The sequence below is a fragment of the Lepus europaeus genome, chromosome 21 (assembly GCF_033115175.1).
Source record: "Lepus europaeus isolate LE1 chromosome 21, mLepTim1.pri, whole genome shotgun sequence".
NCBI lineage: Eukaryota > Metazoa > Chordata > Mammalia > Lagomorpha > Leporidae > Lepus > Lepus europaeus.
Genome location: NC_084847.1, coordinates 22,364,513 through 22,391,642, shown reverse-complemented (window position 1 = coordinate 22,391,642; position 27,130 = coordinate 22,364,513). Strand labels below are relative to the sequence as shown.

General features: G+C 51.0%; 1 protein-coding gene and 1 long non-coding RNA gene across 2 annotated transcripts in view; one reads left to right on the top strand and one right to left on the bottom strand.

Annotated features, from left to right (window-relative positions):
• LOC133750825 (katanin-interacting protein-like) overlaps nt 1–27,130 on the top strand; it is a 195,425-nt gene that overhangs the window by 102,669 nt on the left and 65,626 nt on the right. The window contains exons 7-8 of the mRNA XM_062180514.1: nt 16,877–17,126; nt 19,623–19,754. Coding sequence (XP_062036498.1) covers nt 16,877–17,126; nt 19,623–19,754 — 382 coding nt within the window. The remainder of the gene's footprint in view (nt 1–16,876; nt 17,127–19,622; nt 19,755–27,130) is intronic.
• LOC133750826 (uncharacterized) lies at nt 13,986–16,878 on the bottom strand. The gene is made up of 2 exons (XR_009864733.1): nt 16,347–16,878; nt 13,986–14,237 (listed from the first exon to the last, which is right to left on the bottom strand). It is a non-coding gene; the product is annotated as an uncharacterized LOC133750826 (long non-coding RNA).

The following is a 27,130-nucleotide window of genomic DNA, read 5'->3' as shown; positions in this document are numbered from 1 at the left end:
CCTTCTGTCCCGCCTGGTGGGTGGGTGGGGATCATCTCTTTGTCCACGCATCCACGCTGTCTGTGCTGCCCATCTGTTACTCCTTGGGGGCTGTCTCAGTTATCAGATTGACCATTGAGGTATAGCACATGCAAGAGAAAGCGCATTCATAGAACTGTTATTACAGCATATGGTTATAGTTGTTCTATTTGATTGTTAGTTGCTGTATTAATCTCTTATTTGTGCCTAATTTATAAATTATGCTTTATTTTGGGTATGTATGTATAAGGAGAAATATAGTATATATAGAGTTTGGTGGTTTAAAGAGATCCACTGGGGGTCCTAGAACACATCGCCCATGTATGGGGGAACTACAGAACTTTTAAAATTTACTTATTGGGTTAGTGCTGTGGTGTAGTAGGTTAAGCCTCCATCTGTGGTGCTAGCATCCCAAATGGGTGCCGGTTCGAGTCCTGGCTGATCTTCTTCTGATCCAGCACTCTGCTGTGGCCTGGGAAATCAGTAGAAGATGGTCCAAGTGCTTGGGCCCTGCCCCAGCGTGGGTGACCCAGAAGAAGCTCTTGGCTCCTGGCTTCAAATCAGCCCAGTTCTGCCCATTGCGGCCATTTGGGGAATGAACCAGTAGATGGAAAAGACTTCTCTCTCTGACTCTCCCTCTCTCCCTATCTGTAACTCTGCCTTTCAAATAAATAAATACATCTTTTTAAAAGTTACTTATTTATTTAAATTTTATTTGAAAGTTAAAGAGATAGAAAGAGTGAGACAAAAATAGAGTTCTTCTATCCACTGGTTCATTCCCCCAAATGCCTACCACAGCCAGGGATGAACCAGGCCAAAGCTAGGAGCTTGTAGCTCCATCTGATTCTCTTTTGTAAGTGGCAGGGACCCAAGTACTTGAGCCATCGTCTGCTGCTTCCCAGGGTCCACATTAGCAGGGAGCTGGTATGAAGCAGGGGAGGTGGGACACGAACCAGGCAGCATCCTAGCCACAATGCAAACACCCACCCTTACTGTACATTCTAGAAGGCAAGAAAGTCCTGAGATATTCCTGAGACATTTTCATATAAAATTAATCTATGTCTTTACTATTAAAAAGGGTAAACTTAGATAAATAAAAAAAATTAATGTTGTGTCATGTGAAGGCATTAATGTGTCAGTTAAATTTTTTTTTTCTTTTTTAACTTTGGTCACATTCAAAATATGGCTCAAACTTGAGGGAAAATAATCCGGAGAAAATAGAGGCATGTAGGAAAGCCTTTTTAAAATTTTTAAAAAATTCTTAGGGCTTGGAAAAGATATGCCGAAATACAGAAATGAGTGCTCAGTGGGAGGGGGTATGGCCACAGGGCAGGGCTCAGACCTGGACCTGGACTAACAGGGCCAGCCTCAGCCCCCAGACCTGTAAGCCATCCTGGCGGGGAGCTGAGCTCATCGCTGGTGCTGCTTTATTGCAAATTAGGAAGCTTATTCTGAGCACGCTTCTCAAGTTGTCCCTGGTCTCCACGCCGCCACTCCCCTGGATGTTTTATATCACCTTACATCTTCTGAAGGCAATGGACTTGCAGTTCCTACCTGGGGGAGTAGACAGCAAGTGGCCTAGACTCAGCAAGCCTGGAGACCTTGGCCAAGTCACACAGTCCTCTGGAGGTTTTGGGAGGTTAGGTTATGTTTCCTATGCCTGCCAGGTCTGAAGTCATAAATTCTGGGTCAAGTTTAAAGGAAAACCCTATTCCTGTATGATAATAGCCATAGAGTAGAGGATACATCATACAAAGTTCATGGAACCCTTACCCAAGAGCTATTTTCTTTTTTATTTTATTTTATTTTTTTGACAGGCAGAGTGGATAGTGAGAGAGAGAGATAGAGAGAAAGGTCTTCCTTTTGCCATTGGTTCACCCTCCAATGGCCGCCGTGGTAGGCGCACTGCGGCCGGCGCACCGCGCTGATCCGAAGCCAGGAGCCAGGTGCTTCTCCTGGTTTCCCATGGGGTGCAGGGCCCAAGCACTTGGGCCATCCTCCACTGCACTCCCTGGCCACAGCAGAGAGCTGGCCTGGAAGAGGGGCAACCGGGACAGGATCGGTGCCCCGACCGGGACTAGAACCCGGTGTGACGGCGCCGCAAGGTGGAGGATTAGCCTATTGAGCCGCGGCACCGGCCCCAAGAGCTATTTTCTTTAAAAGATTATTTATTTCAAAGTCAGGAGAGGCAGGAGCAGAAAGAGAGAGAAAGAATCCTCCATATGCTGGTTCATTCCCCAAATGGCTGCAACAGTCAGGCTGGGCCAAGCCAAAGCCAGAAGCCAGGAGCTTCTTCCAGGTCCCCCACATGAGTGCAGGGACCCAAGCACTTGTGCCATCTACCACTGCTTGCCTAGGCGATAGCAGAAAGTTGGATCAGAAATAGAGCAGTCAAACTTGAACCAGTACCAACACTGCAAGAGGTGGTTTCACTCACTGTACCACCATGCCCATGCCGGCACCCTGTGGTCTATTTCTGTAGGTCATTTGTAAGGTAGACATTTAGGGCCTGAAACATTCCTCCCCGATCCAGATCTAAGCTTTATAGAGAACAGAGATGAGCTGCCATGTTTCTGGTCCCTAGAAAAGTGCCTGGCATAGAGGGAGTATGCAAATCTTTGTTAAGCAAATGAATTGAATAGTTGATTGATTGAATCAATGAGGGAGGGAGGGAGGGAGTTGTTGGTTAGACATCCTGGCCAGCCCGCACAAGCCGAGTTCAATCATCACATCACTATGTTATAATTACGGTGACAGTATTTGCCAAACCATGAATCAGGACCCGTAAAACGACAAAGATTTTTGTGCTGTTTCTGGTAGAGGAGTCAGTTGAGAGATAGATTTTGAATTCTGAAATATTGGAATTTGGGGCACATGGTTTTAGGCATTTTATTTCATTTACTTGAGAGACAGAGGGAGACAGACAGAAATCTCCCATCTGCTGGTGCATTCCCCAAATGCTGGCAACAACCAGGGCCATGCCAGGCTGAAGCTGGCTGCTGGGAACTCATTCCGAGTCTCCTACGTGGGTGACCAGGGACCCAAGTACTCAGTCCTTAGCTGCTGCCTCCCAGGGTGTGTATTGTTAGCTGGAAGCTGGAATGGGGAGCAGAACCAGGCAACAAACCCAGGCCCTCCCATGTGGGATGTGGGGGTCGGAACTGCTAGATGGAATGTCTGCCCTAAAAGACTTCTAAATCACACGAGTGATGGGCCGGCACTGTGGCGTAGCAGGTAAAGCCGCCGCCTGCAGTGCCGGCATCCCATATGGGTGCTGATACGAGTCCCGGATGCTCCACTTCCGATCCAGCTCTCTGCTATGGCTTGGGAAAACAGTGGAAGATGGCCCGAGTCCTTGGGCCCCTGCACCCACGTGGGAGACCTGGAAGAAGCTCCTGGCTCCTGGCTTCGGATCGGCTCAGCTCTGGCCATTGTGGCCATCTGGGGAGTGAACTAGCAGATGGAAGACCTTTCTCTGTCTTTCCCTCTCTCCCTCTCTCTCTGTAACTACCTCTCAAATACATAAATAAAATCGTTAAAAAAAAAAAAGCAGTTAGGTGTGTAACAAGTAACAAACCTGGCCCAGGGCACGGTCTGGTGGGCAGTGGAGAGGGCTGTGCAGGACAATGGTAGCCAGCTGTCACCATGTAGAAATACGAGCCCCGCAGGATTAAGTGCATTCTGGTCTTCATTAAACATTTGACTTCAGGAGCCAAGTTGCAAGGCTGAGGGTGGAGGAGAGGGTAAGGTAAAAGCAGAAATGACATGAGATAGAGCAATAGACACATGAATAAACGGATGATAAGTCATGAAGTGTGGAAAAACAGAAGGCCGGATCTGGTGGACCGGAGGGTGGAGAGAGCTTTCTGTATTTTGCTCAGTTTTCTTCTGAGTTGTTTGACTGTTTTTTTAAAAGATTTGTTTATTTTGAGAGAGGGAGAGAGAGAGAGAGAGAGGTCTTCCATCCGCTGGTTCACCCCCCAGATGGCCGCAACGGCTGGAGCTGCACTGATCTGGAGCCAGCAGCCAGGAGCTTCTTCTGGGTCTCCCATGTGGGTGCAGGGACCCAAGCACTTGGGCCATCTTCTACTGTTTTCCCAGGCCATAGCAGAGAGCTGGATCGGAAGTGGAGCAGCCGGGACTAGAACCGGCGCCCATATGGGATGCCGGTGTCACAGGCAGCAGCTTTACCTGCTATGCCACAACACCAGTCCCTTGAATATTATTAATACTTTTGTGTTAGATGATATAAAAAAGGCTACAAAATAATGTGAAACTGCCTAACAAACTCTATGACATAATGACCTCTGAACTGACGTGAGAATGGAGCATCTTCTTTATGGCCTGCATGTGTAGTCTACTTAGAGTTTCTTAGGCATTTTCACATCATTTTGTAGCCTTTTTAAAATAACATTCAATATGTAAATGCTTTCTTGTTAAACAATATTCACACGGCTCAGAGGAAAACTGAGTAAAATACGGGTTTAATTTCTGCTTTAATTTTAGGATTTTCCACCCTCACCCCTGTAATCCTGGTTCATAAATTACATTTATTTTCAGTCTCCTAGCGTATGAATTTTAAGGTTATACATTTTCCTCTCTGTATAGCTTTGTCCTTGCCTCACAAATTTTACTGTGTAGTGCTTTCATTGTCTTTTATTTCTAATTGGTTTGTGACTTCAGGGTTTGTTTTTCTTATCCATGTTTAGGGAAATTTTTCTAAACAAGTAAATAGTTTTTGTTTGATTTTTTACTATCCTTTTGTGTTAATTTCTCATTTTTACTACATTGTAATCAAAGAATGGCCTGTTTGTGTCTTCTTGGAGTTTACTAAGGCTTTTTTTTTTTTTTTTAACTAATTTATTTATTTGAGAGGTAGAGTTACAGATAGAGACAGAGACAGAGAGAAAGGTCTTCCATCCACTGGTTCACTCCCCAAATGGCCGCAACGGCCAGAGCTATGCCATTCTGAAGTCAGGAGTCAGGTGCTTCTTCCGGGTCTCCCACACGGGTGCAGGGGCCCAAGCTCTCAGACCATCCTCTACTGCTCTCCCAGGCCATAGCAGAGAGTTGGATCGGAAGAGGAGCAGCCGGGACCCGAACTGGTGCCCACGTGGGATGCTGGCACTGCAGGTGGAGGATTAATGTACTGCACCACAGCGCTGGTCCCTTTCTTAAGGTTTTGTTGTGGTCAACCAGATCATTTTTATGAATCCTCTATGATATTTTAAAAGAATAATCATTCTCTTTTGGGCACAAAGTTCTCAGCACATCTGCTAAATCAAGCCCTTAGTTATTGTTATCTAGCTTAGAGATTCTTAAAATACAGTTCCAGACCACCCATATCAGAATCGCTGGGGCTGCTTATTAAAAATGTAAATTCTCATACCCTACATACAGAAGTGGATCTGGAGGGGGCATAGAGTACTCATCTTAATCTACATTTTTAATCAGGCTCCTGCAAGTTCTTATCCTCCTTAGCAAACTACTGCAGTAGATCCTTAGCTATTTTTGTGTATGTGACCTGATCGACTCTTGTGATCTTACCCATGTTCCCTTTTTTTTTTTTTTTTTTTTGACAGGCAGAGTGGATAGTGAGAGAGACAGAGAGAAAGGTCTTCCTTTGCCGTTGGTTCACCCTCCAATGGCCACTACGGCTGGTGCATCGCGCTGATCCAAAGCCAGGAGCCAGGTGCTTCCCCTGGTCTCCCATGCGGGTGCAGGGCCCAAGCACTTGGGCCATCCTCCACTGCCTTCCTGGGCCACAGCAGAGAGCTGGCCTGGAAGAGGGGCAACTGGGATAGAATCCGGTGCCCCGACCGAGACTAGAACCCGGTGTGCCGGCGCCACAAGGCAGAGGATTAGCCTGTTGAGCCACGGCGCGCCACCCATGTTCCCTTATAGTTCTCCATTTGTGCTTCATATATTTCCAATCTGATAGGGTGTACCTTTGATCCACATGAATATCTCAGTATCAGTTTGTTTATTGGTTTTAGCCTGTGGGTGAGCAGCTCTGCTGCCTCTTACCTAACACAGCCAGGGAGGGTCAAGCCCTTTAGGGGCTCCCCTCCACCCTGCCGCCGCCGCCATTGGATGCCTCTTCACGTGCTTCCTCTCCCTTGACCTCGACTCTGGGCTCAGTACCCCGCCCCACCATGCACACACCCCGCACTCGATTGCAAATTGTCCTGCCCGTGTCCTGGTCTGGAGCTCCTCTGCATTTGGTTCTTCATGGATGTGACCCCATCTGTCTTTCAGGGATTCCTCAGAATTTGTCGTGAGCCAGTGGCCTTCCTTGCTGTTGGGTCTCTGTCTTGCCTTCCCTGTCTAACTTCCTGCTGCGTGATCCTTCCTGCAGCGCACCTGCTCTGGGCAGGCTCGGGCCATAAGACAGGGTGGTCCTGAGGGGCCTGCCCAGGAGCCTGGCAGCCAGGAAACACACAGCAGATCCCTGTGCCTCTGCCTCCTTCGTCCTGCTCTTTTCTCTTACGGCACTGCTTTCTCAAAGACAGGGATTGAATTTTTTTTTTTCTTCAGTGATGCACTTTAGAGACTGAACTCCAGAGTAATTTTGCTTCGAAAGAAAATTAGCTGGTGGGTAAAGCTGCTGCCTCCAGTGCTGGCATCCCATATGGGTACCGGTTTGAGTCCTGGCTGCTCCACTTCTGATCCAGCTCTCTGCTATGGCCTGGGAAAGCAGTGGGAGATGGCCCAAGTCCTTGGGCCCTGCACCTGCATGGGAGACCTGGAAGAAGCTCCTGCCTCCTGGCTTCGGATAGACCCAGCTCCAGCCGTTGCGGCCATTTGGGGAATGAACCAGCGGATGGAAGACCTCTCTCTTTCTCTGCCTCTGCCTCTCTGTAACTCTGCCTTTCAGAAAAAAAAAAAAAGAAAGAAAGAAAAAAGAGAAGAAGAAGAAGAAAATTAGAAAAAGAAATTAGACAGTAAAAGATATCAAAAAGCTAAAAGCATTTGCAAAGGTGTTTGAAGCCTATGTGTAACTCAAATTTTCTTAGCCATAGTTCCATCAAAATTGATGTAGGAGACTATGATTTTATCCATTTATTTATTATAGATTAATTTTATTTATTTGAAAGACAGAATTACAAAGAGAGGTAGAGTCAGAGAGAGAGAGAGAGAAGTCTTCCAACTGTTGGTTCACTCCCCAAATGGCTGCAACAGCTGATCCGAAGCCAGCAGCCAGGAGCTTCTTCCAGGTCTCCCATGTGGCCCAAGCAGTTGGGCCATCTACTACTGCTTTCCCAGGCGCATTAGCAGGGAGCTGGATCAGAAGTGGAGCAGTCAGGACTCAAGCTGGCACCCATATGGGATGCTGGCATCGTAGGTGGCGTCTTACCCTGCTATACCACACAGCCCCGAGACAGTGAATTTAAAATACACAGGGGTTGCAAACAAGAACGTGGTCAGGCAATTTTCCCATGCTAGAGGTGGGGGCCTGAGGCTCAGCACTTCACCTGCAGGTGAGGGTAGCTAGCGTCAGGGCCAGAACTTGACCTGCTGTCCTTCCTAAGTGTAAGTAGAGGTCCAGTGTTCTATCCACTGATGCTTACCACACGCTTTGACACATTCAGCGGCCTCGAGGCAGCTTTGAGTATGGATGGGAAGTTTCATCAGCTCCATGCCAGTCCGCGGCCCCGTGCACCTGACTTTCATCCCGCTCCAGAGACTGCTGATTACAAGTTGGTACCAGGCAGGGAAGAAACATGGTCACGAGGCTCAGGGCCCAGACTTTGGAGTCAGCCGTTCATTTATCCAAACCCCGGCCCTCCCATTGTGAGCCGAGTGACCTTGGACTTCCACTTCAGTGCTCTCAGGAGACCTCACCATGCGGTAGTGTGGGGTGCTGACTTGAGATAACGTTCCTGCAGAGGTTAGCTCAGTGGCTGATAGGTTTCAAAGGCCCGGCTGCTGGCAGCTGTCTCTGTTGCTATTGATGTTATCGTGGTTGTTATCATATCGCAAAAATGTCCTGTTTGATGGGCCCCCGGCTCTGCTCTTTGTCTAGCCTAGCACAGGGAAGATGGGGCATTCCAGGGACTAATCCCCTGATCACCAGCCACCTGCTGCTTCCTCCAGCAGCATCTTCCAATCTCTGCCTGTGTCGGCCGTCCCTCCACAGCCTCCCTGGCTCTCAGCAAAGGGGCAGATCGGCACCCAGTCCTTGTCTTCTGCTCTGTTTGCAGCCGGCCACCATGCAGAGGGCTTACCTGTTGTGAGGGCTTGAACTTCACGTTTTAAACACTGAACACCGAAATTGCACATAACGGGGTTTTAAAGCACAGCCATAAAGGAAGTTTTCACAGAGAAAGTTCTGGATGACAACTTCAAAGCACCTGCTACATCTCACAGCACCGTGTCCCTTTGAAGTGTGGGCAGATTGGCTTTCAAAGCGACTAGCCCAAGGTCCTCATCTCCGCAGATGGACAGGTTTTGAGCGGCCTTCTCGAGAGGGTGTTGCTGCTGAGTTCGTCTGCCGTTTGCCTCCAGAGCAGCTGCCTTTACATCACGTGAGCCTCCCGGGAGCCTGGGTTCCTGCAGTTGGCTCATTCTTACCCTTTGTGAAGGAGGTACCAGCCCTACAAAACCAAGCCTTCTCTCTTCTATGTATTTCCTAAAGACACATGGCATCAAGTTCACGTGAATTTTTTTGCATACATTTAATTGAAAAGAAAAAAAAAAAAGAAACCAAATCTGAAACAGGAGAGATTATGGACATTCAAATCTATTACAAGAAATGATATTTAAAAAAAAATCTATTAGTTTAGTACACTGTGAAATAATAGTAAGAGGCTGGAGTCGTCATCTTTTTTCAACTCTATTTGGATTTGACTGACTTGATGGCAAAGAAGTCCAGGAGGCATGTGTACTTATTATGCTCTCCTGGTTTTCCTGCCTAAACCGAGGGTTTCAGTTCATAACATGCATAACTTGGAGCCAACATTGTAGCACAGGAAGTTAAGCTGTCGCTGGCATCCCATTTCTGGGTGCTGATTCAAGTCCCAACTGGTCCACTTCTGACTCAGCTCCCAGTTAATGCGCCTAGGAGAGCAACGGAAGATGGCCCAAATACTTGGGTCCCTGCTACCCACGTGGGAGACCCAGATGGAGTTCCTGGCTCTTGGCTTTGGCCTGGCCCAGCCTTGGCTGATGTGGCCATTTGTAGAGTGAACCAGCAGATAGAAAATCTCTCTAACTTCCTGTCTCTGTCATTCTGCCTTTCAAATAAATATTTTAAATAAGTAACCTAATGTGCGTCCATACCTAGAATTTGTTCAGTCTCAGAATGGTGTTAGTGGTCACTTTTACTACAACTTCTCCATGGCTATATGTGTGTGTGTGTGTGTGTATTTACTTTATACAAATTTTCTTAAAATTTGTAAAAATTTTTTTCAAAAAGAAAAATTCATTTTATTTGTAAGATGGGAGACAGAGAGGGAGAGAGGGAACACTCTTTGATTCCCTGGTTTACTCTCCAAAAGCCCAAAACAGTCAGGTCTGGGCCAGGCCAAAGCCAGGAGGCAGGAATTCCATATGAGCCCCTCCTGTGGGTGCCGGGTGCCCAAGGACTTGAGCCATCATCTGCGGCCTTCCAGGGTGCGCGTGAGCAGGAAGCAGCAGGGACTCCAAGCAGACACTCCCACCTGGGACGCGGCGGGTGTTTCAAGCAGTATCAACCACGGACTTGTATCATAATTTTGATCTCTCCTTGTCTGGCCTTTCCCGCTTGGAACTTTTTTCAGGAGGGACTCATGGGAGCTATGTTTCCAGGGTTTCTTCTTTGAGATCGGTGCCCTGCTGCTTTTGAACTTGAACGTGTTAGCTGGATATGCTGTTCAGGAGTTGGTGGCTGCCCTGTTGTCTCCCACCATCGAGTGTGGCTGCTCACTGCCATTGCAGTGACTCTTCTGGGAACTGGATGTGTTCCAAGGGCAGTGAGGCGGCATTTTGCAGACACCTGGCTGCCCAGGGTCCTCCACACCTCCATTCCCCACCTCTCCTATGGAGAATGTATGTGTAGGAGTGAAAGAATTTAAACATATATGTAAATGCATCCCACTTTTCTAATTACCAAATTGTGTCCATGCTAGTTCAGGTTGAGTGGCCCTTGTGGAACATGCTTGCGAGCAGGAGGGTTTCCAGATTGTGGAACGTTTGCATGGATTCTGTCAGTTGAACATCCGTGAACTGAAATGCTCCAGGGTCTCACTTTAAGCCGACATGTATTGAATTTAGAATTTTGGAGATTTTGGATTTTAGGTTTGGGGAACCTATCAAAAAAAAGTAAAGGGGCAAGCACTGTTGCACAGTGGGTAAAGCCATATGTGTGCCAGTTCAAGTCCCAGCTGCTCCAATTCCAAACCATCTCTCTGCTGTGGCCTGGGAAAGCAGTAGAAGATGGCCCAAGTTCTTGGGCCCCTGCACCCGCATGGGAGACCCGGAAGAAGCTCCTGGCTCCTGGCTTCAGATCGGCACAGCTCTGGCCATTGTGGCCATTTGGGGAGTGAGACAGCAAACAGAACCCCTTTCTGTCTCTAACTCTGCCTTTCAAATAATTAAGTAAATCTTTAAAAAAAAAGTAAGGCAGAAAATGATGGTCCCCATAACGTGAACCTCTAAAAGAACCCTGTCACTGGCTGGTGTCTGTTTTCTCAGACTGTTTGCATGCAACTACACGCACATATGTGCGTTTTCTGACATGCTTCCTTTCCCTTAAACATGTTTCTTGATATTGACCCGAGGCAGTACGAAAGTTCTACCTCATACTTTGTAGGGGTTTCCTGGGGATCTGTGAATGCCCATGCTATTTGTTATTTAATCCATTTATTGATCAACATTTGAATCATTCTCTCCTATAAAGGATGCCTGACTGATCTTTGCACACTTAAGAATAAAGCATAAATTCCTAAGATGGCTGGGTCCAAAGATGTGCATATTGTTAATTCCTTTTTTTAAATGATTTTTTAAAAAAAATTTATTTGAGACACAGAAAGGAAGCTCCCATTCACTGGTTAACTCCCCCAAATGTCCACAATGGCCAGTCTGGGCGCTCCATCCAGGTTTCCCACGTGGGTGGCGACTACTCACACCAGCCACCACTGCTTCCCAGGCTCTGCATAAGCAGGGGGCTGGCGTCCAGCTCGGGTGCTCCAGTGTGGGATACAGGCATCCTTCCCGCTAGCCCAGATGCCTGCCCTCCCCTGTTCATTTCTAGCTAGCCATCACCTTCAGAGTACATCTTCAGGCCACCCCTGTCCCCACCTCTGCTGCTAGCACGGCCTCAGCCCAGCACACTTTCCACCCCGCCCACCTCCCACAGTGCACTGCATATTTCAGGGCCAGCACAGTCTCTGAAACAACAGAGATCAGAGAATGTTGGCTCTGCCTGGTCCCTCCGTGGCCTCTCATGGTGCACAGAACACAATCCAGACTGCTCCACGAGGCCAGCAGAGCCCTGTCCCGCACAGGCTCTCCCTCCTGCCCGCCTTTGTCATGGGGCACGTGTGCCCTCCAGCCACTTCTGCCTCCCGGCCCCTGCTCTGCTGTTCCTGCCTGGCATGCTCTTCCTCCCCACCCACCGATGTCCCGCCTTCCTGAGCATCTTCCGCTGTGGCTCTGGCAGCCCAGTCACTCTGTCCCACCATCCAGGCTGGGGCCTGCCCTCCCAGTCCTGGCCACGTCTGGGTGCCCCATTCATTTTTCTTTCTGCACCTTCTGCCAATCTCCCCCACCGCCCCGAGTGCTCTGAACAGGGCAGAGGGTCTTGCCGTCCCATCCCCCACACTGTTACCTCAGCCCTTAGCACACGTGCGTGCATGAGTGCATTCACAAGGAGTGGCCGCCAGGTGGTGCTGCCATCGGTGGAGCCATGACAGTATGCAGCGAGGGCCTCAGGCATCAGGGCTCTGCCAGTTACTTACTGTGAGAAGCTGGACCAGCTTAAAGGCTCATGGCCTCTGTTCCTCAAGTTTTGGGGACCCCAAAAAACTCAGTCGCTGAAATGTGGGGTTGCAACATTGTGAAGGTAATGAGGAGGCCAGCTCAGGTGTAAGAGTCTGGATACCGCCCCCTCCAGTCCTGGAACTGGAACTGGCTGTGGTCAGGGGCTCTCCAAGGCCTTAGACATCAGTGGGGACTGTTCTGGGCTCTGGGAACACCTGGGGTTTCCTAGGCCGAGGCCGGAAGCCCCCTGCAGGCTGGCACCCGTCTTCTGATTTTCCCCCACCCACATGACTCAGAGAAGAGTATGGAGATGCAGAGACAGACTGGCCCTCTGTGGCTTCTTCACGCAGGCTCCTCTGCCCCACCCCCACAGCCCAGCAGGACTACAGCTGACTCTCTTTGAGAACGGGGGCTGGGCTAAGAACAGGAGCCACAGGGTTGTCCTGTCTCACCAGAACTCAAGTTGTGGCGGGGATTTTTCTCCTGGTCTGTCGGGCTTATTGCAAGGACGAGACAGGCACCAGTCATGTGTTTACGGAGGACCAAGCTGTGGTCTCCTCTACAGGACTGCCAGTTCTGTAATCACTGAAAGCGAGGTTGAGCTGGCTTTCCCTGGGGAGGAACAGTCACCATGTGGACCCCTCCCTGCACCTACTCACTACAGTTGGACTTGGAAGGTGGGAGCCCTGACCTGAGTCTGGTTCTCATGAAGGTTTCTTGGGCCATCTCCTGCAGCCGGAACACCTCTGCTCCTCGTGGCTTTAACTAAAATAGCCGAGAGGAGCTTCTTGGGAAACAAAAGGTGTGTTTCAGCTTACGGGCCGGAGGCAGCAGTTCAGGAAAGATCGGGAAGCCCGAGAGTCCAGCACCCATGGAGGCTGGTCACTCGGCTGGTGTGGGGGCGTGATCATGTGGTGAACCCCCAAGGACAGGACGAGAACCTAGGCCAGACTTGAACTCTGGTCATCAAGCTCTTGTGAGAAGCCCCCTCCAAGGGCACATCGCCAAGTGACCTACACACTTCCCACCTGTCAGGTGTCCACCCTTATCCAGCAGCTGCTCACAGAGGCATCAGAGTTTAAATGGCTGCATGTGGTTTTATTTGAAAGGCAGAGTGACAGAGAGGGAGAGAGAGAGAAATCTTCCATCTAATGGTTCACTCCTCAAATGCACACAACAACCAGGGCTAGGCTAGACCAGGCTGAAGCCAGGAGCCCGGAACTCAATCTGGGTCTCCCTCGTGGGTGGCAGGGACCCACATACCTGATCCGTTACCTGCTGCTTGCCAGAGTGCACCACAAACAGGAAGCTGGAGTTGGAACGAGAGCCAGGACTTGTACCAGGCACTCCAGTATGGGATGCCGGTGTCCCAAGCAACATCTTAACCACTGTGCCAACTGTCCATCCCTTGTGTTACCTTGTAAGCATCAAATGCTGGGTATGTGCTCCTTGTCATCCTGGGTGGCTTGGCTTCAGCGCACTTGATGTTTGGAGCAGATTCCCCCTTGTTGTGCAAAGCTGCTCTGTGCATTCCAGGATGCCTAGTGGCGTCCCTGGCTTCACCTGCTGGGTACTGAGAGCACTGCCACGGCAGTTGCCACCCAAAAGGTTTTTAGTCATTGCTGTCTCCTCCAGGGAGAGTTGCAGTCATCTCTGGATCAAGCCATTGCCTTAATAAAATTTTAAAAACAACTTTTTTAAAAATTTGCTTCTATGTATTTGAAAGGCAAAGAGAGAGACAAAGATTTTCCATTTGCTGGTTTACTCCCCAAATGCCCTCAACAGCCAGGACTGGGCCAGGCTGAAGCCAGGAACCCAGAACTCCATCCAGGTCTCCCAAGTATTGGAACCATCATCTGCTGCCCCCAAGGGACACGTTAGCAGGAAGCTGGAGTTGGATGTGGAGCCGGGATTCAAACCCAAGGACGGTGGTATGTGTTGCAGGTGCCCCAAACAGCATCTTAACTGCTGTGCCAAATGCATACCCCATTCATAAGACAATCCTGTGAGGCAGAGATTCAATTGCCCATGTTTAAGCATGTCCAAATGCATCTCAGAGACATGAAGTCACTTTGCAAGAGTCACTGCACTGATGCCGCCTCCAGGGCGTGTGGGTGCATTTCACCCGTGCTTGCAGCCACCACTCTGTCGCTGACAGTTGCTCGGTCGTTCAGCAAATATCTACTAAGCACCTGTTATGTGCCATCAGTGTCTTAGCTGCTCACTGCTACTTGCTCTGGGGGGTGGGAGGGAGAGAACTGTAAAAGGTAAACAGGTGTATTAGTTCTTCCTGCTGCTACAAAAACACTTACCATGACCGTGAACTCAAGTGGATTTTGCTGATCTAAAATCAGGTGTTGACATCTCTGTGTTCCTTTTTGAGGCTCTGGAGTAAATCCATTTTTTTTAAGCTTCTAGTCTGACCAGCTTCTTTAATTCCATGCTTTCTTTCTCCCGGTTCAGTCCAAACCAGCGTTCTCAGTGGCCCTGTGTGACTCCTGTATCTGGCCCTCAGGTTCACCCTCTTAGACAAGAGGCTCCGCCCTGGATCACTTGGGACTGACCCAGCCTCTGTTCCTTGCATCTGCTTAGATGTCTAAGGAGATCGGTGGGCCCTGTCTATCTCTTGGACAAAGAGCCCACTATGCACTTGGACACTCTGAACTTTGGTCCCTCCTGGGGTTCTAGCCACAGGTAGTGCACCACCCACTTGATTTTCTGCCAGAGAACACTTTCTGACAGCGAAGCTCCTAATCATCACATCTTTTTGCAGCCTGGACCAGCTGAGAGTCGCCCAAATCGTCAAATCCTAGTTCCTCTTCCCTTAGCAGCTCTTCCTCCAGTCTCTCTGCTCTTGCCTCCTACTCTCAGCTGGTAGAAGCAACTTCAACACCTTCCGTGGAAACCTGCTGAGTCCATTTCCAGGCTCATCACTTACCAGTGTGCTTAGCCTGTAACTACAGGCACAGTTCCATGAGGGCTTTGCTGCCGCCTAGCAGGGTTCCCTCTCCCCCAGTTTCCGGTTCCCCGGACCTGAGCCCTCAACAGCGGTACCTTTGATGTCTGTATTTCAATTAATTATCTAATTAGTTTGAAAGGTAGAGTTACAGAGAAGCAGAGGCAGAGAGAGGGGTGGGGGGGAGAGGGAGGGAGGTCTCCCATCCACTGGTTCACTCCCCAGATGGCCACAACAGCCAGCGATGGGCAGAGCTGAAGCCAGGAGCCAGGAGCTTCATCTAGGTCACCCACATGAGTGTAGGGGTCCAAGCACTTGGGCCATCTTCTACTGCTTTCCAGGCCATAGCAGAGAGCTGGATCAGAAGTGGAGCAGCCAGGACTCAAAGCGGCACCCATATGGGAGGCTGGCACTGCAGGCAGCGGCTTTACCCCACTATACCACAGTGCCGGCCCCAATGTCTGTCTTTCTATCAAGCAGTCGTTCTAGGATGATTTCCCTGACATATTTCAGGTTTTCTATATGGAGTTCACTTCCTCCTAAGCCTTCTCTGACTGACAAGTTCTAGAGATTAGAATCTAAGTATCTTTGAGGAGCCATTATTCAGCCTACCATAAACACAAAGGTTTATTGGTCAATCATCAAGCCTTCACCGATTGCTTCTCCTTTCTCCAGAAGTATGATAGATACGACAAGGGCTATAGGGCTAGTAGAGCTAGGGTGACTCCATGTACTGGCTCTCCCTGGCTGTTCAGTTTATCCTCTTTCATCTCATCACAAATTTAACCAAGCCTTATTTTCCCCTTTCAGAGAAATGTCCTGGTTTGGATGCTACATTTTTCTGGTCACTCTAAGTATAGCTCTTAATGCCTGACCTACAGTCTCAGGAAGAAAAAAGAAACATAAACATTTGTTTTATCCAGCAGTTAATAGTTAAGTTCTAAAGTAAAAATCTTAACGCTTGGCCTATAATCCCAAGGAGACAAAAGCATCGTTAAAAAAAAAAAAAAATCCGCAGGCAGTTACAGTCAAGTGGGAAATGTTCTGACATTTCACATTTAGATGCTGTGCCGCACCCTGCTAGAGGCAGGACAGCCACCAGCAGCTCCCTGCTGGCGTCTCACCGGCTGCACTTTCAGGGTCGTTTGGAGGCCTTTGGGATTTCATTTGCAGAGCTGGCTTCTGGGACCAGCAGCCTGAGCATCATTGGCTTCTTAGAAATGTAAATTCTCAGGCCCCACTGAGTTACAGAATCTGAGGATAGGTCTCCACAATCTGTTTTGTATGAGTTTATGTTTGTATATATGTTTGTGTTTCTAAGTATGCATTTATCTAGTTATTTTCACTTTTATTTGAAAGACACAGCGAGGTCTTCCATCTACTGGTTCACTCCCCTAGATGCTCACCACACCTGTGGCTGGGCCAGGCCAAATCCAGGAGCTTGGAACTCCATCTGGGTCTCCTGTGTGGGCGGCAGGGATCCAAGTACTTGAGCCATCACCTGCTGCCTCCCAGGGTGTGCAGTACCAGGAAGCTGGAGCAGAAGCAGAGGAGCCGAGACTCGAACCAGGCACTCCAATAGGGGATGGAGGTGTCTCAAGCAATGATATAAGCTGAGTACCAAATGCAAAAGCCCTCCCCGACAGTCTGTTTTACCAAGCCTCAGGGTCATCCCTCTTTCTCTCTCTCTCTCTCTCTCTCTCTCTCTCTCTCTCTCTGACACACACACACACACACACAGCATCTCAGGTATACAAACACTGCCATTGGTACTGTGAGCACTGCTCTGGCCAGAGGGTCGCTGGCTTTCCTCTGCTCTTGGTTTTGACCTTGTGGAAGGTGAGTGTGCTGGAAACAGATCTTTGGTTCAAATGACTTTCAGAAGAACGGCCCGCCAAGTGCCTTATCTCACTGTGCATCTCTCTTCCTGGCTTTTGGCAGGAGCTGAGAAGAAGCCTGGAACTCAGTGCAAACGCACAGAGGAGACAGGGGGATTGTCCCAGCGACGACTATGACTCTATCGAAGAAGACATCACCTCTGAGCCCGAGCCTGAGCCCGAGGGCTGTCCTGGAGGTGACTGCCCTCTGTCCACTGGGGACAAGGATGCTCCTGAGGACCGGGAGGCAGGTGGACGTCCCCCGCAGGGCCCGGACACCCTCGTCGTGCTGGAATTTAACCCCGCTTCTCAAAGTGAGTTCTGTCTTCCGTGGCATTTCGTTGCCTGTGGCGTCGCTGGTTCTAGCAGGAGGGCTTCGGCTTGCAACGCTGTTTTGAGTTGCGCTTCCAGGGTGGAGTTGTCCATCAGGTCCCTGTTGACTATGGAAGGAAGACTCCTGGATGCTTCCTGAGGCGCCTGAAACTCCAGGTGGCAAATGTCTGGCGAGTACTCGCGGGCGCCGTCCCAAGCCTTGGAGGGAGTGTGGCCGTGTCTCCCTTCCAGTTGGCTCACGCCGGGAAGTTAAGCCAAGGGGACTGTTGCTGGCTCAGATGACAGTAGGGCTCGTTTCTCTTCTCTTCCCCTTCCTTCTCCCTCCTGGCTTTTCTCCCTCTCGTCTCTGCACCCCTCTGTGCTGCTCCCACTTCCCAGGCAGGCTTTCCACCATACAGAGGCACGACTGCCTTTAAGAGACATTGGCTCCGCAGCCCCATCCGAACGTGGACTTGTCTCTCCTAAAAGCTCCAGCATAAAAGTCCCAGGCCTGGCTCTGGAACCCGCCCTGGTCATGAGCTATCCTTGATCCCATCGCTGTGTGTATCCCCGATGGGCCAGATCCTGGCAGCAGCGTGCCCCCGACCCAACCACATGGACCGCTGGTGCCACCAGGGTGACTCTGAGGAAGGAGGCAGGGGGCTTTTCAAGGAAGACCCTGTGAAGGAGGAGCCACACAGTAGGTGGGGTCTGGGAGGAAGAGGACCCAGGAGGCAGAAAGAGGCTGCTTCAGACAGTGCTTGCTCCTGTCCCCAAGCTGGGACCCAGCAGGCCTGGCCTCCGCTGCTCCTTCCGTCCACTCCAAGTGTGTCCTCCAGGCTGGCCGTGCCTGCGGAGAGAGACAGGAGGGCAGATCTGAAGCCAGGCTCTCTGTTGGCCTTCTGGCGTGGCCGTAGCTTCTGTCTCACAGCTCTGGAGGCTGGACGTCCGGGGCTGGTTTCTCCTGCCCCTTAGCTTCCTGTGTCCACATACGGTCTGCTTTCCATGGCTCTCTGTGTCCTCAGCACCACTTCTTCTCCTGAGGACACCAGTCAGATTGGATTGGGTCCCACATAACCTCATTTTAACGTCATCGCGTCTCTAAAGACCCTGTATCCAAATACAGTCACGTTCAGGTGGCTGAGGGTTGGGGGAGGAGAGACCAGTGCAGCCCTAGCAGCCAGCCCCAGAAATTCCCCACCCCATGGTGTTCATCTCCAGAGAAGACAACTCCTTCTTCTTTTTGTTTTGGGATGCCAGCACCACAGGCAGCGGCTTTACCTGCTACACCACAGCGCCAGGCACCTAGTCATTGATTTTTAAAGATGTTTTTATTTATTTGAAAGGCAGAGTGACAGAGAGGGAGAGGGAGGGACAGAGCAAGAGATCTTCCATCCGCTGGGTCACTCCTCAGATGGCTACAACAGGTGAGGCTGGGCCAGGCCAAAGCCAGGAGCCAGGGGCTCCACCTGGGTCTCCCACGTGGCTGGCAGGAACCTGAGTACTCGACCTCCTCCGCTGCTTTCCCAGGCACATTAGCAGGGAGCTGGATTGGAAGCAAAGCAGCCAGGAGTCCTGCTGGCACTTGGATATGGGGCGCTGGAGCTGCCAGCAGCAGCTTAACCCACTGCACCACAATGCCCACCCGCATCTTTATTCTGGGGTGGTTTCCAGCACCGAGGCTTTGACATGCTAGTTAGCTGATCCTGTAGCCATACAGATGAAGATGGAAAACTGCATCCAAAATCTGCCCACTTTGCATCTAGAGTCATCCCCTGGCTCATTAGTGGCTCCGGTCTCCTCCACCGGAAATGCTGAGCTGGGGGAGGGCCAGCCTCTGTGGCGTGCTTGCCAACCCTGCCCTGTCCGCCCCAGCACCCCCTGTTACCGTCCAGCCTCCCCATAGGCTCCTCCCTGTGTCTGGGCGCTCCTGCCATGGTGCTGCTGGTAACGCCCACCCACCCCCAGAGTCTCTCTCCACTGCGGCCTCCGCACACACCTGCCAGTCACACCCTCCCGGCCATGTGCTGGTCCGTGACCCTGACACCTGCCCTTTCTTCTGTTGGCGCCATGGTCTCTCATGCCTTCAGCTGTGCTGTTTCTCAGCCACGCTGTGAGCTCCTGCAGGGCAGCAGTGCCCTGGTACTGAGTCTTTGAACTCCACTGCATCCTTGCGTGCACCATCACTGCAGGTGCCACGCCAGCCATGAACCCCGTGGACTGTACGATTGGCCCTGCTCAGAAGTGTGAAAATCTGAAAAGCTGGCTGCGCCCCGGGCTGTCCCTTTCCTTCCCACACCGTGGTGCCGGGCTCTCAGCACACTTGTTTTGTCGCCTGCATTATTCACCTCGCTAATCCTGAACGAGCAAGGTAGCTGTTCAGTAAATATTTGGTGAACAAGTACGTGAATGAGCAATGAACAGAGGCCCGTACAGAAGGTCCCCGCTCTGCCTGTGCTCACGTCTGCCACGTGTCTGAAGCAGTTGTCTTCCTGCAGGTCACAAAAGGGAAAGGAATTTGTCTGCCAAGCGGAAGGACAACGCTGAGGTCTTCGTTCCCAGCAAGCCTGAGCCCAGCCTGAACCCCCAGTCCCCCGCTGCAGGCACAGACCAGGACAGGATGTGCTCCAGTAAGAGATCGGGGACCCTGGGCAGGGGGCAGGTGCTGAGGGCAGGGTGGGGGGCGTGGCTTCATTACTGTCCTCGCTGAGGCCCAGCTGTGTTAGCCAGGGTTCTCCAGAGCAGCCGAACCTAAACGATACACATATGTACATACAGAGAGAGAGAGAGAGAGAGAGAGAGAGAGAGCCCAGGATTCTGATTGGGAACGGGCTCCCACAGCTGTGCAGGCTGGCGTGGACAGGCTCAGGGTGGGTCAGCGGGCAGAACTCCCAGGAGGAGCCCATGTTCCAAGACAGAGCATCAGGCAGGAGGAACCTGTGACCGGAGGACCTCTGACTGCCGCCTGCTGGAGAATTCTCTCTTGCCTCGGGGCAGGGTGGGCCTTCTGGTTCTATTGGCTGATTCAAATGTCAGTCTCATCTCAGGATCTCATCACACCCACAGCTAAGCTTGACCAAGTATCCAGGCTCCCCCGGTCCAGTGCTGCATCACCGTGGTGTGTGCGCGCCCGCTGCTCCAGGTGACAGGCTCCTGTCTGCACTGCTGCCACTGTCTGCAGCCTGTGTGGCTCTTTGGAAGCTCCCCCAAAGCCTGTTGTTCAAAACATGAAACCCAGGGTCACGTGGTGCTGTGCGTGAGTCCTCCCGGAGCCCCCAGAAAGGTGGGAGCAGCACAGAGGGAACTGCCTTCCTTCCTTCCCAGCATGCTGCTGTGCCAGCTGGGACAGCCGTCTCTGCAGGCCTGGGCCACCATCACAGTCTCTTCCATATCCAAATAATAAAAGTGCGAGCCAGCAGCACTGCGCTACCTCCAGGCTGTGTGTTTGGCACCACCTCTGCCATCCTGCACTTGACTGTCCGAGTTTGAGCAGCCTGATGGATACTGCTGTGATCAACACCATTGTACAGAGGAGACCGAGGCGCAGAGAGGCTGTGGGATGTGCCCGTGGTCCCGTGGCCAGGAAGTGGCGAGGCCCTCAGTCCTCTGCCCTTTGACACTCCACTCTATTAGACCATGTGGCAACTGCAGTCACCTTGCACACTGGATTAATTTCTCAGGTCTGTCGTCACAAGGGACAGTGCCACACTCCGAGGGGCTTAAAGACCAGAAGTTTACTGGACTGGAAGTCCAAGATGGAGGGTTGGCAGGGCCTCCCTGTGAAGGCACAAGGGAAGGATCTGTTCCACGTGTCTCTCCGCACTTACTGTAGTTCCTTGTTGTATAGCACATAACTCCTACTATTCCTGCCATCCAGCCCGTGTGCATGTCCACCTCCTTGTCCAAACGTGCCTTTTCATAAAGACTCCCATCGTGCTGGGTCAAGACTGACCCTAATGACCTCATCATGACTTGGACGTCTGTGAAATCCTGTTTCTAATAAGATTACGTTCACAGGTACTAGGGTCAGGACCTCAACATCTTCTTAGGGGAACAGTTCAACCCACACCACACACCTTCATGTGTAGCACTTAGAGAAACCAAGCTTGACTGTAAATTGTTAATGTACAATCTGCCTTTCTCCACAAAGTTCTGACATGGTCTAACAAATTACAGATAGCGTGCAGTGCAAGACTTTAGACATTATGTGAGGAGGGTAGCCACTGTGGCTCAGCAAACTAAGCTGTTACCTGCCATGTTGGCATCCCATATCAGTTCAAGTCCTAGCTGCTCTACTTGCAATCCGACTCCCTACTAATGCTCCTGGGAAGCAGTGGAAGGTGGCCCGAGTGCTTGGGCCCCTGCCACCCACACAGGAGAGAAGGATGGAGTTTTTGGCTCCTGGCTTTGACCTGGCCCAACCCTGGCCAACTGGGGAGTGAGCCAGTGGAGGGAAGGTCTCTCACTCTTTGTTTCTCCCTCTCTCTCTGTAACTCTGCCTTTCTAATAAATAAATAACTCTTGAAAAATATTTAAGAAAATTATATATAATATATATATATATATATAAAATAAAAATATGTGAGGAACTAAAGTAACGATCAACAAGATTACGATTCAAAGCCAGGATGACGAAACATGAGTACTAACTTAAGGTAGCCACAGCTGGACTGAGTTTCCTGGTCTCCATGTCAGACAAGCATGCATCACATTAAAGAGGGGTGGGGGGCGGGTGTCCCTCTATCCATCAGATGAAAATCAAATTATCAGCTGTTTCTGGCATTTGGCTCTTAGAGTGAGTTTTCCCATCAGTATTTTTAGCAAGGATACTGTTTAAGGCAGTGAAATCTTCATTTTGAACAGGTTTGGTGCTTACCCTCTCTATTAAGTATAGGTGACCCCCATATATGCTAAATTAGAATAAATAGTCCTTTTTTTTTTAAAAAAAAGATTATTTATTTATTTGAAAGACTGTTTTACACAGAGAGAGAGGGAGAGAGAGAGAGAGAGAGAGAGAGAGAGGTCTTCTCTCTGCTGGGGCTGGGTCAGACTGAAGCCAGAAACAAGGAACACCATCGGAGCCACCATGTGAGTGCAGGGACCCAAGCACTTGAACCGTCTTTTGCTGCTTTCCCAGATGCGTTAGCAGGGAGCTGGATCAGAAGTGGAGCAGCTGGGACTTGAACCTGTGCCCATATGGGATGATGGGATAAAAGGTGGTAGCTTAATCCCCTGTGTCGTAGCACTGGCCCCTAGAAGGGTTGTGTCACTATAAGGCAAGTTGACAACCCTGGCATCGTCACTGCCCTCCCACTGACATGGCACTACGATGGCGCCACAGCTCACCCAGATACCATGAGAAAGGCAGCAGAACGTGCAGGGGCCAAAGCCTACCTTGGAGATCCCCCACCTTGCTGCTACAAGGTCAGCTCTCAGGAAGCCCAGGAGAGGTCACGGGGGCAGAAACCACAGCCTCTTGGTGAGCCTCTGTGAAGCAGTCGGCTTTGGATAGGGTCTAGGTGGTAGAGATGAAACACTGGCAGCATTTTGAGGGCTCTGTGCTGTTTATACCCCCAGAGACACCAGGAACCTAAGACTACCTGAGAGGACAGTGGAATCCGAACCTGGCTCACCTCCTCCATGCAGCGTCTGCAGGCTGGACTGCTCCCATGGTTTACTTTGTATGGAGGGAGATGGGTCCAAAATGAGTCTACTAAATTAGACTCCTGGGGGCCAGTGTTGTGGGCAGCAGGTTAAGCTGCTGCCTGCGATGCCAGCATCCCACACAAGTGCCAGTTGGTGTCTCGGCTGCTCCACTTACAGTTCAGCTCCCTATATTAGTAGGAACCAGTGGAAGTTCCTGGCTTCCGGCTTTACCCCGGCCCAGTCCCAGCCATTGTGGCCATTTAGGTAGCGAACCAGTGTATGGAAGATTTCTTTCTGTTCCTTTGTCTCTCTCTAACTCTGTCTTTCACATAGATAAATATTTTTTTAAAAAAATTAGACTTCTGACATCTTGCTGTGAATGGAACTTTTTGTCATTGTGAGCTGCCTCTCTTTCTCCTTAGTGACGCTGTCCGCCTCAGAGCCTGTCTGACCCGGAGCTATTCCAACTTCATTTTGGTTCGTGTTCGTGTGCTGTATCTTTTATTTTATGCTTTGCATTCAAACCTTCTGCATCTTTATATTCAGGTTTGTCCCTAGTAAGCAGCATGTAATTGGTTTTTATTTTTCTCCTTTAACAATCTGTGCGTTTTAATGGGAACATTTAGTCCATTTACGTTTAATGTAACTGCTGATATATTTCTGTTTAAATCTACTTTCTCATTATTTGCTTTTTATTTGTTCTACCTGTTTTATGTTCCCCTTTTCTCCTTTCTTGCCTTGTTTTGAACGGATTGCTCTGCATCATTCTTTCTTCCTTTGTGTTAGCTTGTTAGTTATGCGTTCTTTTATTATTCTTTTAGCCATTACCAGAGATTACAGCATGCATTTCTGACTTCTTCGAGTCTGCTTTAAATGAGCCAGTTTACCGTTTCCCTTTCAGTGGAAGGACCTGACGGGTGTTTACTGCCCTCCCGACTGAAATGCTATTGCCACACATTCTCATTCTCCTCTGGTTTAAACCCTACCAGACGTGCTTCTTCTAATTATTCCATATAGTCAGTAATAATTTGTGTTCACCCAAAGTGTTATCCTTTCTATGCCCTTTGCCCCTGGCTGTTTCACCCTGCCCCTCGGACCGTGGCCCCTGCATCTGTTGCGAGCCCTGCTCCTCTTCCCAGCCTCGTGCAGCTGCTGTAGGGATTGCAGCACCTCAGAGGGGAAGGTCTTACAGACGTCAGTTCACCTCCCTGGCTTGCTTTTTCCTGCTTGCCTTGGCCCTGTTATTCTTCACTGCCCTGTCCACTCTCCAGGGCTTCACACAGATTTCTTTTTTTAAAAAAAAAGAGACAGAGAGAAAAGTACCAATTGATTGATTCAGTGGGCAGAGAGAGAGAGAGACAGCATGCACGAGAGAGAGAGAGAGTGAGAGAGAGAGAGATCTTCCATCCACTGGTTCACTCCCCAAATGCCTTCGACAGCTGGGCCCAGAACTCCATCTGGGTCTCCCACTTGGGTGTTAGGGGCCGAAGCACTGCTGCCTTCCCAGGCACCTTAGCAGGGAGCTGGTTCGGAAGTTGAGCAGGCAGGACTGGAACTGGCACTCCGATGTAGGATGCCAGCATCACAGGTAATGGTTTACTGTGCTGTGCCACAACGCAGGTCCTTCAAACTGACTGTTACAATATTCGGTCCAGATGTCCCAGCTGTGCTCCAGGGAAGGGTTGGGCCGAACGAGCTCGTCGACCATTCCAGAAGGGTAACTCTCTAAGGAGTCATTTCTCGCCTTGCCCCTTTGCCTTCTGCCAAGCTCATGCACCTGAATTTGTAGCAGGTACATGTGCACATGTTGTAACTCTGCGACAGGCCTCGCCCCTCTGTCTCCCTGCCATTGTCCCTACTTCCAATGAAAGGGCCCCGTGGCCTGGGGGCACCCCGCAGCCTACCCGTAGCCTCCCGAGAAGCCAGGATAATCTCCCCCTGCAGGCCTGCTGTCTCCTCGAGGGGGAGAGCACATCTGTCTTTAATGCAGAAAGTTTACTGTCCAGGTTGTCAGCGCGCCCTGGCGAGGTGATGTATCTGAACCACTTTTCCCAGACAAGCTGCCAACCCTGGAAATAAAGTAACACCCCTCAGCGGGAGTGAATTAGCGAACCTGACAGCCCTGCAGTTAGCGTTCCTGCCAGGAAAACCTGCTCATTCTGCCTAAGCCCAGAGACTCGTAACGCCTGAGCGTTCGCTAGTAGCAAGTGATGGAAATTCAAGGCCGGGTTCAGCAACAGAGGAAAATGTACGATTGCTCACAGGCCGGCCGCTGTGGCCCCAGGCGTGGGGGGATGCAGGTGCCCGGATGCTGTCACCGGGGGACACTTTGCTCCGTTTTCCTCTGGCCCAGTGGTCCTCAAACTCGAGTGCGCATCAGAATTACTTACCAAGCCAATGAAATCACAGATGGGTGGGCCCAACGCCAGAGCATGGCAGGGTGGAGCCTAATTCCTAACAGGTTCCCAGGTGATGCCGATGTTGCTGGTGGTCTAGGGGCCACACTTTGGGAACCTTGGTTCCTAGTCGCTGCCAGGCAGGCGTTCCACCTGTGGCCCCGACACGCCCTGCCATCCCCACAAGGTTCAAGACTCCATTTTCACCTGCTTTGCCACCGTGTGGGAAAGAGACCACTGCCTTCCTAATGTCCAAGAACCAGCTTTCCCCTGAGCCAGTCTCCAGGCTCTGTAATCAGGAACAAGTAGTCGTGGGCCAGGAGTGGGGTCAGATCACCCAAACCTGCTCCACACCGGGCCACTCAGCAGTGGGGTCAAATTTCCCCAAACAGCTGAGTGCGCCAGGGAAAGGGTGGTTTCCTGATGGAAAACCAAGGGTGCCGTGAAGTTCATGGTGCCGGGGAAGCAAGCGCTGCTCGCTTCATATAAAAGTCACCTCCGCCCCCGCCGGGACCCCCCGCTGCAGATTCTCCAGAGCAGGGTGTGGAGCAGAGGACTGGAACGTCGGAGAGGAAGGGGCCTCGCTCGCCGGACAGCCGCAAGCATCGCGTGCGTGAAGACCAACATGGCAGCGGCAGATGGGCCCCATGACTGCAGACAGCACCTGCCATGGGGAGGCCCCAGAACGGGCTTTAGCGAGGAGAAAACGACGAGGCCTTGAGAAGCCAGGTGTGTCAGCCAGCCAGTGCCGCCTAACGGTCCATGGAAGGCTGCAGCTGTGCAGAGAAACGGCCGGTGGCTGGCTAGCTGGTCACAAGCGGTCTCTGGCATGTGTCCGGCAGACTGCTCTGGCCTGGCGACCTCAGCTGGGGTGACCCGTGTGCTCCTGTCCTCCAGCACTGGTGGTCTGCAGGCGGCAGGAGAGGCCCAAGCCCCACCGTGTGTGCGCTTTTTCTAGACTGCCTGGTCACCGTTGCTGACACCTGTCAACAAAGGATGTTGCCGGGCCAAGCCCAGCAGGAAGAACAGACTCCATCTCACCACCTTCTGGAATTGCTGCCTGGTCACACTGCCGTGTGGTCGTGGACAGGGCTGGAGAGACCTATGGTCGCCTGGCCCAGTCTCCCACAGCGGGGAAGCAGGTGGTCTGGTGACAGATGCATGGAGGTGGGGGGCACTCAGGTGCAGGTCATCATCTCAGGGTGCGCTTGGATTCCAAGGGTTGGTGAGGACATCTCAAGGCCAAATGAGGCCAAGTCAGCCATTTGCGTGGACCTGTTGCCATCCAGTGCAGTGGACGGCATCGTATGCATCAGGCACAACGGCAGGTAGGGGTGGGTGGTAGGAACTGGAACGTTCCTGCCCCACCTACGGGGGGAGGGGCGCCACCACCCAGCTCACCCTATGTGGTCATGGGTCCCAGGGTTGCTAGGTTGTATGACTGCTCAAGAGATACCAGGAGTCCCCTCCCTGAAGCATTGCTTTTAAACCTTGGCATCTGTTTCCAATTTAAAAAGGAAGAAATTACACAGCACCGCATCTACAGGCAAGCTTCAGCTTTGTGACCACAATGATGGACACTTAATGTCTTTGGATTTAATATTTGTCATCTAGATGGGTCCCCAGGGGACCTCCAAAGCCCCTCTGCCCAGACTCTGTGTGAGCTTCCTGGCTGGCGGCGAGCCGGCAGGGGCAGGCTTGCGGCTTTGCGGCACACGACACGTGCTGCCTTCACGGTAAAGCTCCGGAACTGATCTGCATCTGGTTTCTCTGTGCAAGAGAAGGGCGGGCAGGCACTGGCGAAGCGAAGGCAAAGTGAAGTTGCAGGAAGAGGGATGGCTCTCGAGCAAACAAGGGCAGTTTGGGATAAGTTAAAATGGGCAATTTGGCTTTTGCTGGTGGCACAAGTCTACCGTGTGAATAAATCCACATTCCCTAGATCTACGATGAGAATGAATCCGCCG